This window comes from Triturus cristatus, chromosome 6 (assembly GCF_964204655.1).
Source record: "Triturus cristatus chromosome 6, aTriCri1.1, whole genome shotgun sequence".
NCBI classification, from domain to species: Eukaryota; Metazoa; Chordata; class Amphibia; order Caudata; family Salamandridae; genus Triturus; species Triturus cristatus.
In genome coordinates, this window is record NC_140589.1 from 577098804 (window position 1) to 577116485 (window position 17682).

Sequence of the window (17682 nt, forward strand, 5' to 3'; positions counted from 1 at the left end):
TGGAACGAACTCCCTTTTATGCTGAGAAATGCCTCTGATTAAAGTTTTTTCAGGAAAAATCTTAAAACATGGTTTTTCTCTCAGTTTTAGTTCCTTCAGCGTAGGTTATCAGTGCTCAGCGCCAGGACACCGTAAGGTAATCGTGCGCTTTATAAACTTTAATAACATAACATAACATAACATAGTTAGTTACTCTTGGCAGCATCGGTACTGGACCCGTCTTTTCCAAAATGCTCCCCGTCCTCCCCCTCTTGTGTTTAAAGGTGAAGGGTTAGTGCCAACATTCCTTTTCTTCAGAGGTGCTCCTCCTGTTGGCCCAGTTTCCTTTTTTCAGGCAGTTTGGAATGAATATTTCCAGTATCTGGGTTAATAACCAGTTCTCTCTGTTTCAGATCCGAAGGTGGAACATCGAACCAAGGCTCTTTTGGCAGTGTCTGTTTATCTTTACTTGCTGTTTTCGGTGTCGAAAGTTTCGGCTCCAAACTCTTCGGTACCGAAGATTTAGTCTTCGACAAAGATGGAACCTGGACCAGGACATGCTTGGATTTCGGTGCCGAGGATTTCGGTTTGGAGCCGGCATGGGGCCGACGCGAGACCGAGCCGGAAGACTTCTCTTTGTGTTTCGGCGCCGGTCCTGGGGCGCTCAAAATGTTTTCCCAGTGCTGAACTTGGCCTGCAGGCAGAGGAAGGACTGGAGCCTTTTTGGTCCTATGTTGTTGGGGCAAAGGCGCTTCTGTACTCACAGTACGCTGACCCAGTGCAACTTGCTCCTCTTCTTCCATGTCGTAGTCGGCCTCGGAGATGTGCTCTTCTTCCTCTGCTCCTTGAGCTTGTGTTTCTTCTGAGTCAGAATCTCCGCCAAAGATGTCCGGTACGGAGCCGCCTTGGTGTTGCATCTCGTGACATCTAGCCCAGCGATCACGGTGAGTCTTCTTTGATCGAAACAAATCGGCACGCATCGCAGTCTTTCTCGTCGTGTTCCGGGGATAAACAGTGGTTGCACACTTCATGCAGGTCAGGGCGCGGAAACGTGGTGTGACACCCGGGACAGAGCTTGAATGGAGTCCGTTCCGTCGACTGCTAGCGAGCCCAGCGCGGGTAGGCCCAACGGCCCTCCACGAGTTTTCCGATCAAAGATCTTTAAGTCGAAACGATACGCGGAGAATGGAAAACGCAATCGTGAAACAATACAGTTGAGGGTAGTGGATTGCGTATCAAAGGGAACCCGAGAAACTTTACCGGAGCGCAGCAATTCACATCCGAACCCGATGGCGGAAAAAAACGATCTAACAATGGAGCCGATGCCCAAGCGCACTATCACCAAAAGGAGGAGTCACCTACCTCGTGACTGGAAAAGACTTCTTCGAACAAAAACAAAGTGCAAACATCCGGAACCAACACTAGATGGCAGGCTATGCAAAGCATGTGATCCACAGCTCACATGCCTCGAACACAATGTTCTCTACCATCTGTAAGCTGGCATTACAAAAATAGTCAGCACAAGTGATCAGTTTTATAGGCTATGCAAGATCTATTGGAAGACTATGTTTCTGAGAAGGGATTATGTAACATTAGAAAGCTGCAGGCCGGCATTTGACCTGGTGCAAAAGCCAAAGTTGTGGTCAGTTTATAAGGAAATGGGTAAACAGGAAAATATGTTGGGCATTTGAATGAGGTTGCATGAAAACTCTTATGCAAAAGTGAGATGGGGACCGAAGGGAGAGCTAACTGAATGAATACCTATTGAGAGGGGGGAGAGTCATGGCTGAGTCCTTGCCCCTACTCTGTTTTCACTGTACATCAATGGAATGGTGGATTTTCTTGTCCCTTGATGCAGCAATTAACCAAAGCGGTGTCAGAAAGTGATACCGGCCCTCTGATCTCCAAGACCCTTAGCCTAGGGGTCTACAGAACCTGTTGGATCGGTTTGGTGGCTTAAGCAAACAGAGAGGACTGGAGGTGAATACTGCAAAAACAAAATGTATGGTTTTCAACCCCCCCCAGAAGCTTATGAGGTACTCCTATTTTGGATGGGTTGAATTTGGAAAGGGTCAGGACCCTGGATTACCTGGGTGTTAAACTGACTTTTGAATGCTCATGTTATAAACAGACAGACAAATGTGCTCTAAAAATTACACAGTATAACTTGGGTATAGTAAGAGTCAGTAGATCTTCATCGAGTAGGGCTGTCTCACCTGCACTACAGATTTAGAATATAAAATCAGAGGGAGCAGCCCACTATGGTGTTGAAGTGTGGGTCTATCAAAAGGCATCAGGACTTTAAGCAACTGAAAGGAAGTTCCTAAGGTCCTTGAACAGTATGCCTCCTAGCACCTGATGCTACAGCTATATATGGATATGAAGATCAAAACAGACTCATCGAGCTAATTTAAGACCAGTTTTATACCGGAGAAGACTGGCAAACGGAGAAACTAGAAATGTACGGAAATTCAATAGAAGAAAGATTACCGCTCAAGGGACATGTGGGTGTACCATGGTTGAAATATGCTCACACACAGTGGCACCAGTTAAGCTTAGATATCCTATGGAATACCCCAAGCATGGCTACCACTACCACAAAAGAGTTTATAGAGGAACAGGCTGTGGGTAATATGGACATGACACGCTGCCTAATGCTTTCTACCTTGCCTCCCCCCCCCCACCTCACTAGCAAAACAGCTTTACTTGAAGTCCAGATATGGAACTTTGGGAGCGAATGCATTTCGTAATTGGAAAAGCAATTATTCCTCAACTAGCTCGCTTTGCCCGGCCGGTAAACTCAAAAGTGAAACTGTAGAACATGCACTTTTTTCTGTAGTGCGTATCTTGCCGAGTGCAAAAAATTGATTATTCAGACATATTGGTTGATAGGGGCGTCCCAGTACACTGTTCCCATGAGTATTCTGATAACAGATATATGGTTTTCCGTTGTATAAAGTGTAGCACCGTTTTTTATCTCACTGTGTATACAAGGCATCTTATCATAATGAAAATAGTTTGTAAATAGTATTTATGTTTCAAATCTTTTTGGCATGTGAAAAGTTTAAGCTGTTATATGTAATAATGTGTTATATTGTTGTATTTTATATGTATGGTTTAAGGGGGTAAGTACCCCCGAATAAACTGCAAAAAAATGTTACTAGTAGACTGCAGCACCTATTGTGCCATCCACTGTAGTGGCAGAGCAAACATGGCTTCAGGCCTACCAGTGTGGCCCACATGTAGCTATGTAAAAAACTGCAATTCGAGTTGTCAACATAAACCCATTTAAATATTGTCACCCCTTTGTAGGCCTTGTAGTCCACAAGGCAGAGTGCAGGGTATTTATAAGTAGGACATGAAAAAATTAAAGTTAAAATATCTTTAGAGTGACTAGCACCCAAAACCTATTTTTACTGTAGCAGGCTTAGCTGTCCTATATTGAAAACCTAAGTACAAATTAAAATCAACAGGCTAAAAGTGGCCTATATCTGGAAGTACCCAGCAGACTAGTTCCAACTGGACCTAGACTGGACCTTGCTGTTGACCTCTGCCCGACACCCTGAGAATCTCCAAGTGGCTCTCCGAGGTCCTGGGGCTTCAGAAATGTACTGAAATGATGGATTAGGACTTAAAGGGCTAAGTCAGAAGGCAAAATCAGTAACAAAGACAAACCTGGTGGTTTTATCTAACGCACGCTCCATTGCGGCCAGCCTCAAATTGCGCCAAGGTCCCGGTTTACAGCAACCATTGATTACCTTCGGCACTTTGCGCTTCTGGACACTATTCCTACTTAAAACTTTAAAAATTCAAATCACCAGTTCCCCTTATTGGATTTTATTTTCATTTTGGTGTGATTTTGTGTATGAAACTGTATTCTATTTTTCCAATTCATTTTAGGATTTCTTTTTATTTTGCACTGGCTTTATTATTGTTTTGATACTGCATAAATACTTTACACACTGCCATAAGTTAAGCCTGTCCACACTGTGCTATGCTGCCAGGGGGTACAAAAGGGGGGGGGGGTGATGGACGGAGCATCAGAACCAATCAAACACTCACACCCAGTCAACAGATCTGGGTTTGATCCATCACCGTTCTTTAGCCCACTCTGCCACCCCAGTTCAGACATGCTGCCAGGGGGTAGCACTCTGGTTAATTTAGCGACTGTGAGGGTTAACCCTGGCATGGGTTGTGATTATTGCTTGAGGTGAGTAGTCCTCCACCCTGAATAAAAATTACATTTCTTACAGGGGTTAAATGTATAATGCGGTAGTATGACTGGATCTAGGGCTTAATAACGGTCACTGTTCTCTCATGCATTAATAAACATTAATGGTGATTAACAGCACCTTGATCACTTGATCGATGGGCTCAGTCACTAAGTAACTTGAGTGCTCATGGCAGTAATCACCTAGGGAATCTAGTATCAAGGTAAGAAACCCAATGATGAAACTGCCAGATACTACACCATAGTGGTAACCACTTAACACCACCAGCGGTATATATTTGTTGTGGGTTTCGATTAGATAACTGGTACGCGAAGATACTAGTAAACCCGTAAGTTCACTCTCTTTTGATTAAGGTATTTGGTAAACTCCCCTGCTGTGACCAATGTACAGGATATTGGTAGTCCCACCACCTTTTGCCCAAGGCTGGTTTGATGCAGCCCTGCCTTGCGCAAGGGTGGCAGAATTTGGTAGCCTACCTGACTTGACCAAGAGAAGGGAGTATTTGGCAGCCCTCCTCAACCTTGCCCCCAGGGCAAAAGGGGATTTCACATGGCAGCTGACAATTTCTGCAATCCTCATTTGGGCTGAAAACATTTGCAGATTTGACTAGAATGAAAAATGCACCTAGTTCCTATTTTTTGTCTTCAGATAGCAATCTCCCTTCGGCTGCAAGTAAGGCAGATAGTAGGAGCAACAATAAACCTTCTATCCTTTTGTCAATTCTGGGATGGGAGAGACATTTTTCTCACAAGGAACATTACATTCCCTGTAGGGATCAAAAATACGTAGGGTGGGGGGCGAGGCCGGGCAAGATGGCCGATCGGACGTAGACCGTCTCAGCTCCCGGTCCACGCGCTGTTCCGGACCAACTACTGGCGGCTATACAAGGCTCTGATCTCCGCAAACGACTCCTATACTGAGCGGAGGATGTAGGGCGCCTGCAGAGTACTCCCACTCGCTTCAGGCACTGCTGATACCACCTCAACCAACCTTACAGGGAGAAGTCTGCATCGGCCAGAATGGCGGCCAGAGTCATGCCGCGATCGGAGAAGATTTCAGGCCTCTGATGAAGGTATGATCGCCGGGTGGAATTTATGGGGCGCAGTGACTTATCCCTGATGAAAGACAGTCTCGGAGGCATTTGTGGCGAAGTGACCCAGAGAGCGGCCACAGCTGGAGCGTTCCCCCCTCCCCCTGCACCGGCATGACTTTAAAATGGCGGCCAAATCTGCCCGCAGGCACTGGTCGCCATTGCCGCTTGATCTTCTGAGCCCGTAGCTTCACGCATCATCTATAGCAGACGCCGCGCCTGGCAGCGCGGTTCGCGGCAACCCCCTTTAACACTGAAACGGGGCTAGCGACACCACGCAACTGAACTGGGGACCCATGCTATCGCTACGCCAGGCCACGCCTCTGCCTGCATGAAATGGCGCCCGTCCTGCCCCGCGCTGGGAAACGCACACACAGCGAAGACCACTGCCTGTGAGACCCACGACTGCTGACCGCATCAGCGACTGGTGGCCCCGTTCTGGCGACTGCCTATCACCCCTGGAGCTCTTTCCTTACCAACTCCTCCTGGCTGTGCAGAGTGCAGAACACGACCCCAGTCACCTCTGTGGTCATTGCCTTTCAATTGGCAGTCCCGCTTTCACATAGTGGCATCAGCTTATCCGGACACTGTGAAACAGACCAAACGAGTCAATTGGACCGGGATCACCACTGTTCTGACAGTGCCACTGCTTAGTATTCTGCGGTCCTCCTTCAAACCAACTCCTTTCACACAAATTTCTTTGGGCCTTGCGCCTCACCGCTGCTCCCGACAGAACTGCAGGGGCATTTTGGTCCCATCCATATGCCGCTGAAGAAGGCGACGAGCAAGACGCCAAGCAAAGTATCGGACTTCTTCACATCCTCAGATAAACGCCCGAAACTGCGAGTAGACGCTGAGACTGCAAATATGGCACTCACCAAGGCGGATTTACTGAATATGTTTAAGGACTTTAAAACTGAACTGCGCAACGATCTTAGCCAAGACATCAAATCCTCCATGGAACAATTGCGGACGGACTTAACGGAGCACTTGACCTCCCTCCAACATGACGTGGACTCTGTGGGCACTAGAGTATTGGACCTGGAGGCGGACAATCAGGAACAAGAGCAACTTTCCACTGAATTGCGTGAGGATGTCCGCACTCTCCGGGATCAACTGCACCAGACACAGCTCAAGGCAGAAGACCTTGAAAATAGAGCGCGGAGGGAGAACATACGAGTTAGGGACCTGGAGGAGGGTGCAAAGGGGCCGGACCTAGAGGGCTTCATGTAGGGGCTTTTGTTGGAGATCCTGAGCCCCCAAATCTTTAAAATAAAACTCGACAGGTTCCATCGTGTGGGAAGCCTGCAGAGCGGCGAGAGGAAGAGACCCCGCGACATATTGGCGAAATTCCACTCCTATAAAGTTAAGGAAGCAGTGCTCCAAGCGGCCAGGACAAAGGGATCCATCTCCTTCCAAGATCACTCTTGCGCCGTATACCAAGATTTAGCCCCGACTACCCTGGAACAGAGACAATTGTTTAGACCCAGCACTTCTAAACTGCGAGATGATAAAATTAGATACAGATGGACCTATCCGTTTTGACTCAGTTTTGAATTTCGTAACAAACAACGTCACATCACGACTTAAAGGAAGGCTTGGAACTTCTGGGCCTCCCCTCCGAGAAAAACGGCCCCACACAAGATAAAATCAGATCGACTTCCCGAGACACACCGTCAACTTCTACCTGGTCTGTAGGCACTCGTAGGGGCCGCAGATGACATTCCAACGTCCACACTATGGGAAGTGCACTGTCTATCATCTATGTCTGACCTAGGGCTCACGGCACAACAAACATTTATCGCAGAGGCCGGCGTCTTTAGGAGCAACCAGTGGAGACGGACAACACCCTGCTTCTGTCCGCACTCCTCAACTTCGGACCTCCTTCTGCCCATACTCACTGCGCTCCTGTTACTCGATCAGGATGTGGGAAACCATGGATCACTGTGCCTTTATATGTAAGAATAATGACTGTACCTTTTTTCTAAAGTTAGTTCGGTCTTGAAATTGGTGTCATAACCGCATGTTCATCTTCATTGTTACCTGGAGGCCTGCACCATGCCTTCCTTCCTAATGCAGGTGAACTGTTTTCGTATTATTATAAGGTATGGTTCTGTCCTATTGGCTATTCCTCAGCCGCACAAAGATGTTTGTTCTTTTTCGATTTACCCGGGACGGGCGTGGACGGGGTCCTTGGACCTGTTGTCCCCCCTAGTCCCCGAGGGGGCTTCATGACCCCTCAGCAGGGACCTAATAGCGATTGTTATATCGCATTTTTGTTCACGTTTGTTTTCATTTATTTAGGGGTTGAGGGGTGGGAACGGGAGGGACATGGTGGCGGCTTTTTAACAATTTGTTCTGCTGGGTTCTTTGGCATCCATGTATTTACAATTGACGCGAGATGGCTGCACACACACCTCTGAGGGCCTGCGGGGACACAGGACAAGGAGGGGCGGGTGGGGTTAACAAAGAGCTGTTGATTTCCCCTCCAGCACAATGACGATTACTATTGGAACCTGGAACGTTAAAGGTCTTAATTCCCCCTAAAAGTGCCAAAAGGTATGGAAATACATTGTTGATCACCATCTCGATATAGTGGCCTTGCAAGAGACACACTTAGCTAGAGCTGAGGACACGCGCCTTAGACACAAACGCTATCCACTGATTTACAGGTCCTCAGCCCATACGAAGCATAGAGGAGTGGCAATAATGTTCCATACAATTTCAACCATTAGATGTCCATAATGATAAAGATGGCTGCTGGGTTATGGTCAAGGGTCGCCTGAGGGGGGAAATTTGCACTTTCGTAGCGATATATGCCCCCAACACTGGACAGAAAGTTTTCTTACAAACACTAATGGGGAAACTACTGGACTTTGTAGGAGGGCCGATGGTATTCATGGGTGACTTCAACCTGACCTGGCGGAAAGAGCTGGATAGCACACACCCACAACGTTCAGAAACTGGCTCCTTTTCCACTGACACCCAACAGCGCATCAATGATATGGGCCTTGTGGACGCCTGGCGTACTCTCTTTCCACACATCCGAGATGACACTTTTTAATCTCATGTCCATCGTACATATTGTCGACTTGATTATATCTTTGTTAGCCAATCCCTACTGGGTGCTCTTCAAGAGGCCAAGATAGTCCCTCTTTCAATATCAGACCACAGCATACTTTCAATATGTCTGACCTGGAGTGGAAATGCTTTGACTACTCCCAGGTGGTACTTCCCGACCTTGCGTACACGAGACAAGGAATGCTGCACCAAACTAAGAGAAACCATCACTGAATTCTTTGATACTAATAAACCAGAGGATACGTCGGAGTATACCACGTGGGACGCGTTTAAAGCAGTCTTCCGGGGGAAATGTATAGCCCTGAACTCGGCACTAAACGCGCAACGCACTGGAGAGAGGGAGCAGCTGGAGAAAGAGGTGGCTACCATTGAAAACGCTCACAAACTGAATCCCACACGGCAAACCCTTCACAATCTAACAGCGCTTCGGGGTAAACTCCGAGCTATCTATAACCATAGGGCAGAATTCACGCTTCTCAAAACTACAACACCCATCTTATTTCCAGGGCAACAAGATTGGTAAAATCTTGCTAGACAGCTAAAATATAAGCGAGAGAGGGAGTACATAGGAGGCATTCAGGGGCCTTCTGGGGAGCTTACACACAGGGATGAGGACAAAGCAGAGATCTTCAGCTCATTTTACAAAACCCTTCACTCTAGCGATGGCTTAGACTCAGGTGCCCAACTGGATTATCTTCGGACACTACACTTTCCTCAGGTCTCTTCCGCATGGAACGAGTTACTCACTGCCCCATCACCCCATACGTCGTCAACACTGCCATTAAGGCTCTTAAACCCCACAAAGCCCCGGGACCGGACGGGTATACCGCCCTCTTCTATAAAACATTTGCCCCTGACATCAGCCCTCACCTCACACGACTCTTTAATAAGATGGCAGAAGTGGGCGAGACCACTGGCTCCACGTCTGAAGCCATGATTTCCGTTATACCCAAACCAGGGAAGGATCCTCATCCATGCGCCTCCAATCGGCCTATTGCCCTGCTAAATCTCGACGCAAAACTGTATTCCTCCATGATAGCTGAACGATTGAACGATCTCATGCCTGACCTCATACATCCAGACCAATCGGGATTTATTAAAGGTCGTCAGACACATGATAACACTCGCTGAATTATACACCTAATAGAGAAGGCCAACAGACGTCTAATCCCCGCGGTGCTGGTGGGGCTGGATGCTGAGAAAGCCTTCGACTGGGTAGACTGGACATTCCTATTCCACACACGCACGGCATTTGGATTTGCACCTCAATTTCTTACTATGGTTCGAGCGAATTACATTCAACCTCGCTCTAAGGTGGCGGTTAATGGGGTACATTCATCCTCCTTCTTCCACTCTAGAGGCACCTTAGCATTGAGCCATTAGCGATGGCGATTAGAGCTAATCCTGAAATCCGGGGGATGCCATTCACTGGCGACCCGCACAAAATTTCCCTCTTCGCAGACGATGTCCTCCTGTCACTTTCCGACCCTGCCCTGTCCCTTCCACCTTTACAGTCAGAACTTGAGCGCTTTGAAGCAGTAACAGGCTTCAAAATAAATTTAGGCAAATCATACAACCTCAACCTCACACTCCCGCCAACAGAATCCCGCAGGCTCCAGTCTCTTACTCCTCTCCAATGGACCAATTCCTCTATATAATACTTGGGAGTCCAACTAACACCGAGGGTAGAGGGGCTCTATGCCGCTAACTTCTCCCCCCTATTCTTACTCTTATCCAAACGGAACTCACGAAGTGGAAACCGCTCTTTTTATCATGGCTAGGTCAGACACTCCTTCCAAAGCTCCTTTACTTATTCCAGGCCTTGCCCATAGAATTGGAGAGAAACATTTTTCAGTGAGTTAAAGCTATGATCTTACACTTTATCTGGCAAGGAGGACGCACCCGCTTCTCTTTCTCCCTACTGCGTTGCTCCTGAACGGAGGGTGGAGTCGTACTCCCGCATATCCATCTATATTATAAAGCTGCACAATTGAGAGTCCTGACTGAGTGGTCAAAACGGGACTCCAATAAGCACTGGTTACATATGGACCGCAGCGTGACTGGGAGGACTACATGGTACCTAGTTTGGTGCCCCAAAAAGGACAGACCTAAGAATACTTACATCAGCACTCTTACACGCACCACTCTGAAAGTATGGGATTCAGTCGCAGGTGATGATAGATGGACCTCTTTCCCTTTGCCATCCACCCCACTCCACTTTAACCCCGAATTCCCCCCAGGCCTACAAGAGGGACCTTTTCATGCTTGGAGGGAGGGAAGATGTCTTGCTTTGACACACCTTTTTCATAATTTTGACCCCCTCACCTTTGACAACTGCAAGCGGGATTATGGCCTAGAGAACGCAGAAAGATACCACTACACTCAAATAATGCACTGGGCCCTTACACCTCAGGTGCGGGAGGCAGCCACCCATCCTCTTACAAAGTTTGAGTCCTTCCTCACCAAGGCCACTTCTATGAAAGGGGTGATTTTGTTTATATATAACTTCCTCCTAACTACCACACTCTCCCCGGATCCACGATATATGTCCATGTGGGAAGGAATGCTACAGCGCGGTATTTCGGACGACAAATGGGCGCACTTATGGACCGACATCACAAGATTCAATCACTCCGCAGAATTTCGGGAAGCTCATCCTAAGACTATGATGGACTGGTATCTCCACCCATCCAGGCTTAAGCAGATCTTTTCCACCACCTCCGATAGATGCTGGAGAGGGTGTGGACTACTGGGGACTACCAACACATATGGTGGGATTGACCGCCCATACGCCCCTTTTGGGAAGAAATACTCGCACATATCAAAGACATGCTAGGATATCCCATCCCACCCACCATGGCAGGTGTCCTTTTGGGGCTTCGTGACCCCTCTCTAGAGCACCAGACCCGAGCAGATAAGACAATCATGTGGCTCTGTATAGGAGCAGCGAAGGTTACCCCGGCAGCCGCCTGGAAGAGGAAGGAAGCTCCAGCAATCTCCCTTTGGCACTCTCGACTCTGGAAGCTGCTTAGCCTGGATCGTATGTCAGATATTTTTAGGGACAACTATAAAAACTTTGAATTTAAATGGGGTCCCTTAGTTACCTTCCTCTCACGTGGACTCACATCGGCTGTTTATCCTTTCACCACCAGAGCCCTTCATCTCTTTCAACTTTGAGTTAACTTCTAGTACCACAAGTTAAATAAATTGTATAGATACTGCCGCCACCATTGTAGGGGAGGGGGGAGGGACGGGGTCGGGGGTCCTTTTTCTTCTTTTCCTGTTGTGTCCCGGTCGGGGATTGTTTTATATGACTTTTGTTTACTCCACCTGGCACCTTCCGATTGGAGGGATTTAGAAAATTACCATCGCAAAAGAAAGATGGGACACATGCTTGATTTGTTTGCTCGCACTTAATGACTATAATGATTCACCCTAAGCCCCGTTATTGTCAGAAACTGTACCCTTCATTTAAGCAGTTCTATGAGAACAGGGTCGGGCCCATACTTGGCGTTATGTAACTCTACTCCATTACCGAATTCTGAAACACCCCCTGCTAGGGGTAACATGCTGGTAATGATTTAAGATGTACTTTGGAAAAAGTTTAATAAAAATATGTTTGACAAAAAAAAAAAATACGTAAGGTACAAGTTTTAAAGTTCTGGGAGACTTCCCCTTCCCAGAGGAGGAACACACTTACAATCTCAAAAAGGTGACATAGTTTGATCACTATTGCTTTTTTGTGAACACCAGGAGAGTTTTGAAAAAACAACTCTTAATGGTTGGGTAGGTAAACAAATGGGTGTCTAAACTGAGTTTCCTGGTGGGTGACTATTGAGCACGTGGGTGAGCGAAGCGAGTGAGGTAGGTGACGGAGGGTAAGCATACCGAGCTGAACAGCCTGGTGATGCTGTTGAGTATCTGGGCAGTGAGTGACGTGTTAGACTGTTGCATTGAGTGGTATGGTTGGGTGAGGTTGATAGGAGTTTGGGTTGGAGAAGGCAGTGAATACATTGGGTAGGTGGGTATTTGGACGTACATGTCTTAACTAAATGGATGGGTAAGCTGGATGGAAGAGTATGTGGCGGAAAGTTTAGCTCAGTGAATTGGGTGTGGCGGTCACTAAGTAAAGTGAATGGTGCAGCTGAGTAGGAGTGAGATTGGAGACAGAGAGGTAAGTGAGGTGAGTAAATGACCTCAATGGATTAACTAAATGAGTGGATGGGTGAGCGGTGTGAGCAGGTGATTTACTTCAAGTGATGCTTAGGTTCTGGGTTAGGTGCCAGAGCATGAAGCAAGGTGGGTGTTAGATGGGAAAGGGTGGTGTTAGATGAGTAAATGGTGAATTCAGAACAAGGCAAGCTGGATGACTAGAGTTTGATGAGTGGGATAGTTGAATGAATAGTTAAGTCCAAGTGAGTCTGACAAGTGGGAGAGTTCAGGCGGTGGGTGGCTGTGTTATTACAAACTGAGGATCCTTAGGTTAGGTGAAAAGGGTGAGTTAGAGAGGATTAGGCAGCAGCAGAGGGTGGTTAAATGAACTAAGCAGCTGAGTTATTTAAGTGGGTGATGAATGAATAGATTAAGTAGATGACATTGAACTGAGAAAGTAGCATGTTTGGGTCAGTGACTTAGTTAATTAACTGTGTGTATGGGTGGAGGAGCGAGACCATGGATCAGTAAAGGTTTTTAGACGAGTAGTTTGTGTGAATTGTGGAGTATGGCATTGGGTGGGTAGGTATTAGGAGACTGGGATATTTAGTGAATGAGGGAATGAATGAACATGCCTGGCCTGACTTTAGGTGGCTAAATGGATAGGTGAGGAGTTGTGGTAGATGTTCAGAAGGAGGTAGGATTCTTATTTCTATAAATCGCCATGAGCCTTCTGGTCTTGCACAAATGAGCAGGGCATACAAATTAAATTGGGAGAGGGCAGGCACCACATAACATTGCGCAAGAAGTAAATGACAATTACTTGAGTCATTCAGCGCAGAATTCATAGATAAAACTTGAACTTTGATTTCCCAGTTTTTTATGTCATCTAGAACCATATGGTGCAAAAGAGCAATTATTGACACATACCTATTGAATATCCTGAATTTTAAATACCTGTTTTATATACACTCCTGTCCGAGGAAAGAGATCCACCAATTCTGGGTGATGTTTGCTTTGGTGTCCACCATGCCCAAGGGTGAAGTTGATGTTGTTTCCCCAAGTATAGAGCTCAGTGAGATCTACAAGAAGCATAGCAAATATGCAATTTATCTAGAATATCAATGCCTTTCAAGCAAGATAAATGTGCACATTTTCTTCTCTTACCACTGCTCTTAAAGGTTATGTGGGCTGGTCTGTCCTTCATTACCAAGTCCAACGGTGATAAACCTTCTTTATCATGAACACAAAGATTACCACCTTGCTGAAAAAAAGTAGATAATAAATGATTGGATAGGATCTAAATTTGTTCGGTAAATGATATTGCTCTCTCAAAAACAAGTAGTGAAATAGTGAACCCAGTGAGGTTTACAGCTAGGTTGTTGGTTTATCGAAGCTGCCTGGCAGAAGAAACACATGGGCTATGGATGAAGGGTAACGGTTCTTCCGGAGTCTTAGTAGGTTTTCAAAGTTTACTCATGGTTTAGGCTGTCTTTCTGTATGAGTGAATTTAGTGTGGCTATTCAAGGTAGATTCCAGAGCTAGCCAGCACAAACTATACATTTCATGACACATCATATGGTTTGTCAAGAAGAATGAAAAATGTCCGAACTACCATAAAAGAAAGTTTCAATTCTATTAAGGACTCGGGGGCGAGGTGTACGCTATCACTATCTTTGTTTTATTTACAGCAGCCATTTCATTATAACCATAAAAATCTACAGTTCCCATGAGGACAAACAGAAAACATTGTTATCAGTTCATTAACATCCAATCAGAATGCAGCCCTAGCGATATAGTCGTCTGTTTGTGTCATTAGTGACTGTTTTGCTGCTTGAGTCACACCAAATTCCTGTTCTCACGAACCTTACTTCCCAGTTTCCGATCCTGGAAAGAAGGCACAATCAGTATCTGGAGGACCAGAAGCACAGTAAATGGCATCAATGCAAACAGATTCTTATTCAAGTAGCAGTCAAACAAAAACAACTTCACAACAATGAAGGAAACCAACAAAGCCATTATTACTTACTAGTCACAGGGAGGGTGTTCCTGGTCAGAACCTGCGGGCGGAATAATCCTCGCCTCAGAGTCCTTAATAAAGTGAAACTTTCCGTTACGGTAGCTAGGACATTTGTTTACTTACCACCAGCTAAGCCATGTCCAGCACCGGTTTAAAATAGAACCTTTTAATGGTAGGGTCTCAGGATCAGTCGGCCGCATTCATAATATCGTCCAGGCGAGACCCTAGGCAGAACGCCTTCAAAGCCATTGCTCCAAGAGTAGAATGCGCCCCAAAGATTTTCAAGTTTATCCCTCTCCTGCATAATCCACCGAAACCAGCAGGCTATGTAGAAAAGACCGCTTTGTGCGGTTTCTGGAGGGCAATTGTCTCTCCCTCGGGGGAGCGAAATTACGCTGAAATCGCCACATAAGCCTTCAAGCACTGAACCACACACAGCTTCGGAGAATCTGGAAAGACCAGGTACTTGATCACTCTAGTATTGGATTTAGTACACCAGCTGACCCTGAATGACACTACAAATGGAGACAAGGATTTGCCAGTGATGTCGAGGAGCCACATGTTGGAAAACCCTCCTGCATGATAGCAAGCAAAGTAACATAGTCTGCAAAGTAACATAGCTAACTTGGCAGACAGCTCTTTCCAAGAGAGGAACCTGCTGCCATGATAAGAAAAGGCAGAAAACTTAGTTGACATTCCATTGCACCGAATATCGGGGCTCCGGTGGTAATGACAGGTGACTGCCCCAGAGCAATCAGTACACAAAAGAGTGTTCCCTCACCGGGGTTTCATCCATAGGTCCATGGCCCGCCGAGATGGATGAACGAAAGGTGCTGATGAAACGATATGCCATCCCCCTACTGCGCCAAACTTGCCAAAAAATTAAGGATCTGAACTACGTTGGCGCCCACGGGATCACAACTCCTTCTCAAACACCAAGGGGACCATCTCGTCCAAGGGGACTTATAGCGCTTAACGGGGCTCTCTGACCAGGACTTAGCCAGGAGGTCCTCAGCTTGCTCAGAAAGTCCCAGGAGATCCATCGACTCCTGTAATCCGCCACACCATCAGGTGAAGGGACCCTTTCAGGATCAAAGGGTGTGGGATCCTGTCCGGACAGAGAAGAAGAGTTGGAAACCAGGGGAGCCGGATTGAAGAATCCCAACGAAGTTCCAGAAGAACTGGAAACCAATCTTGAGATTTCCAAATCGGGGTGATCAAGACAACGTCCACCTTCTGACGCCTGATCTGGGCCGAGGCCCTCGCAATCATCGCAAAGGGCGAGAACGCATAGCCCTTCTCTGGACCCCAATCCTACAGGAATCCATCGATGGTGGATGCTAATGGATTTGGTCTCCAGCTGAACAATCTGGGAAGTTGGTGGTCCAGCCGAGAGGCAAACCGGTCCGCAGAGAAGCGGCCCCACTAGGCCTGGAGAGTGACAAAAATTTCCGGGTTCAGTTTCCACAGACTGGAGTCCCGGAAATGGCAAGACTGCCAATCCGCCACCTGGTTGTCTCAGCCCGGTAAATACTTCGCCAAGACAGATATCTGAAGGTCGAGGCAGACCTGCCAGAAGTCGGTTGCCAGATCCGAGAGGATCTTGAATCGGGTGCCCCCTAGGTGCCCGCCAAAATATTGTCAATTTTTAGTAACACGCAGGAATGAGCCCTATCTCGCATCCAGCAGCACACTGCGAAAGAGCCCGCCAGAAGCTCCAAACAATTTATATGCAATTTGTGCTCCTAAAGAGACCATAAACCCCCCCATGGAAAATTCTCCATACCGAGTGCCCCAGTAAGACCTGCTGGCGTCGGTCTCTATGACGAGATCTGAATCAGAGTTGAAAATCACTTTTCCATTCCACGCTTCCATGTGAGAGATCCACCACTGGATCTCTTACCTTGCTTCTTCAGATAGAACCACCACTTTGGAGTATGAGAGGCCGTTTCTCAAGTGTGTTGCCTTCATTCTCTGATGGGCTCGCTAATGAAGGGGGCCCAGAAAGATGGCCTGGATGGAGGCCGATAACATCCCTATCGGGCGCACAAACTGTCTTAGTGTCATCCAATGTCGGGACAAGGCTCTCCTGAGCTCGTGGCAAATCGTGGCCATCTTCCGGGATGGAAGTCTCAAAGTAGCCTCTGTAGAATCTCTGATAAACCCAAGAAAGTCCACTTTTTGTGTTGGAATGGAGAGATTTCTTCTTGTTAAAACCCTAGACTTTCTAACAGGTTGACTGCCATCTGCAAAGGAATCGACACTTGTCGGAGTCATGGGCAGGAGGAGTATATTGCCTAGATAGATTATGAGGAGGGTTCCCTAGTGCCGCAGGTGCCCCACGACTGGTTGAGCACCTTTGTGAAGCATCAGTGTGCGGAGGTAAGAACAAACGGCAGGGTCGTGATATGAAAAGTCTGCTGCTGCCAGACGAACTGTAAAAACCGCCTGTGGCATCTTTTAAATCCAGTCGGCCCATCCAATCGGAAGGCAGAAGTACATTGCAATGGGGATGCCCTCCATCTTGAAGTGACGGTACACCAGTCACTTTGTGAATTTGGACAGGTTGATGACTGGACAGTGGCTGCCATCTGACTGGTCAACAAGAAAAAGTTTACTGACAAACCTGTTGGACTGAGGCGAGGTAGTGCATCTGGCCCCCTTTCTCTAGGAGCGATGTAACCTCCTCGTTGACCAACACCATCTCTTCCTGAGAGAATTGGAGAGGACGGAGTGGCATGCCTGAACTGGTAACCCCCAGAATTCGATTTCAAAGCCCTGAACCGTTTGCAGGACTCAAGCATCACTCGTCACGGTCTTCCACACATGCAGAAACAATGCCAAACAGCCCTCTATTCTTGAGAGAGAAGAAGGGCGTACACTTAATAGTAATAGAGGAAGCGTTGAATTCTTTTGCTACTCGGCCAATGAAGCACCTGCCATGGGTAGGGTATAAATTGGCAAAATAGGTCTGAACCGGGTAGTGGCCGCACTTGCAGCCTATCCAAAAGAAAAAATTGATAGACGGAATGCTGGACAATGCAAACATTCAACCCCAGTCACAAGGATCTGGGTTTAATCCCTCATTCTTTTGCTCACCACACCACCCCAGTTTGGACCCAGTCATA

At 47.1% G+C, this 17682-nt stretch overlaps 1 protein-coding gene across 4 annotated transcripts in view; it reads right to left on the reverse strand.

Moving 5' to 3' along the window:
- The window catches only part of IBTK (inhibitor of Bruton tyrosine kinase), a 700505-nt gene that overhangs the window by 587745 nt on the left and 95078 nt on the right, over nucleotides 1-17682 (reverse strand). For all 4 annotated transcript variants that reach the window (XM_085611015.1, XM_085611017.1, XM_085611016.1 and 1 more), the window contains 2 exons: nucleotides 13702-13798; nucleotides 13492-13616 (listed from right to left, as the gene is read on the reverse strand). In XM_085611015.1, coding sequence (XP_085467141.1) covers nucleotides 13492-13616; nucleotides 13702-13798 — 222 coding nt within the window. The remainder of the gene's footprint in view (nucleotides 1-13491; nucleotides 13617-13701; nucleotides 13799-17682) is intronic.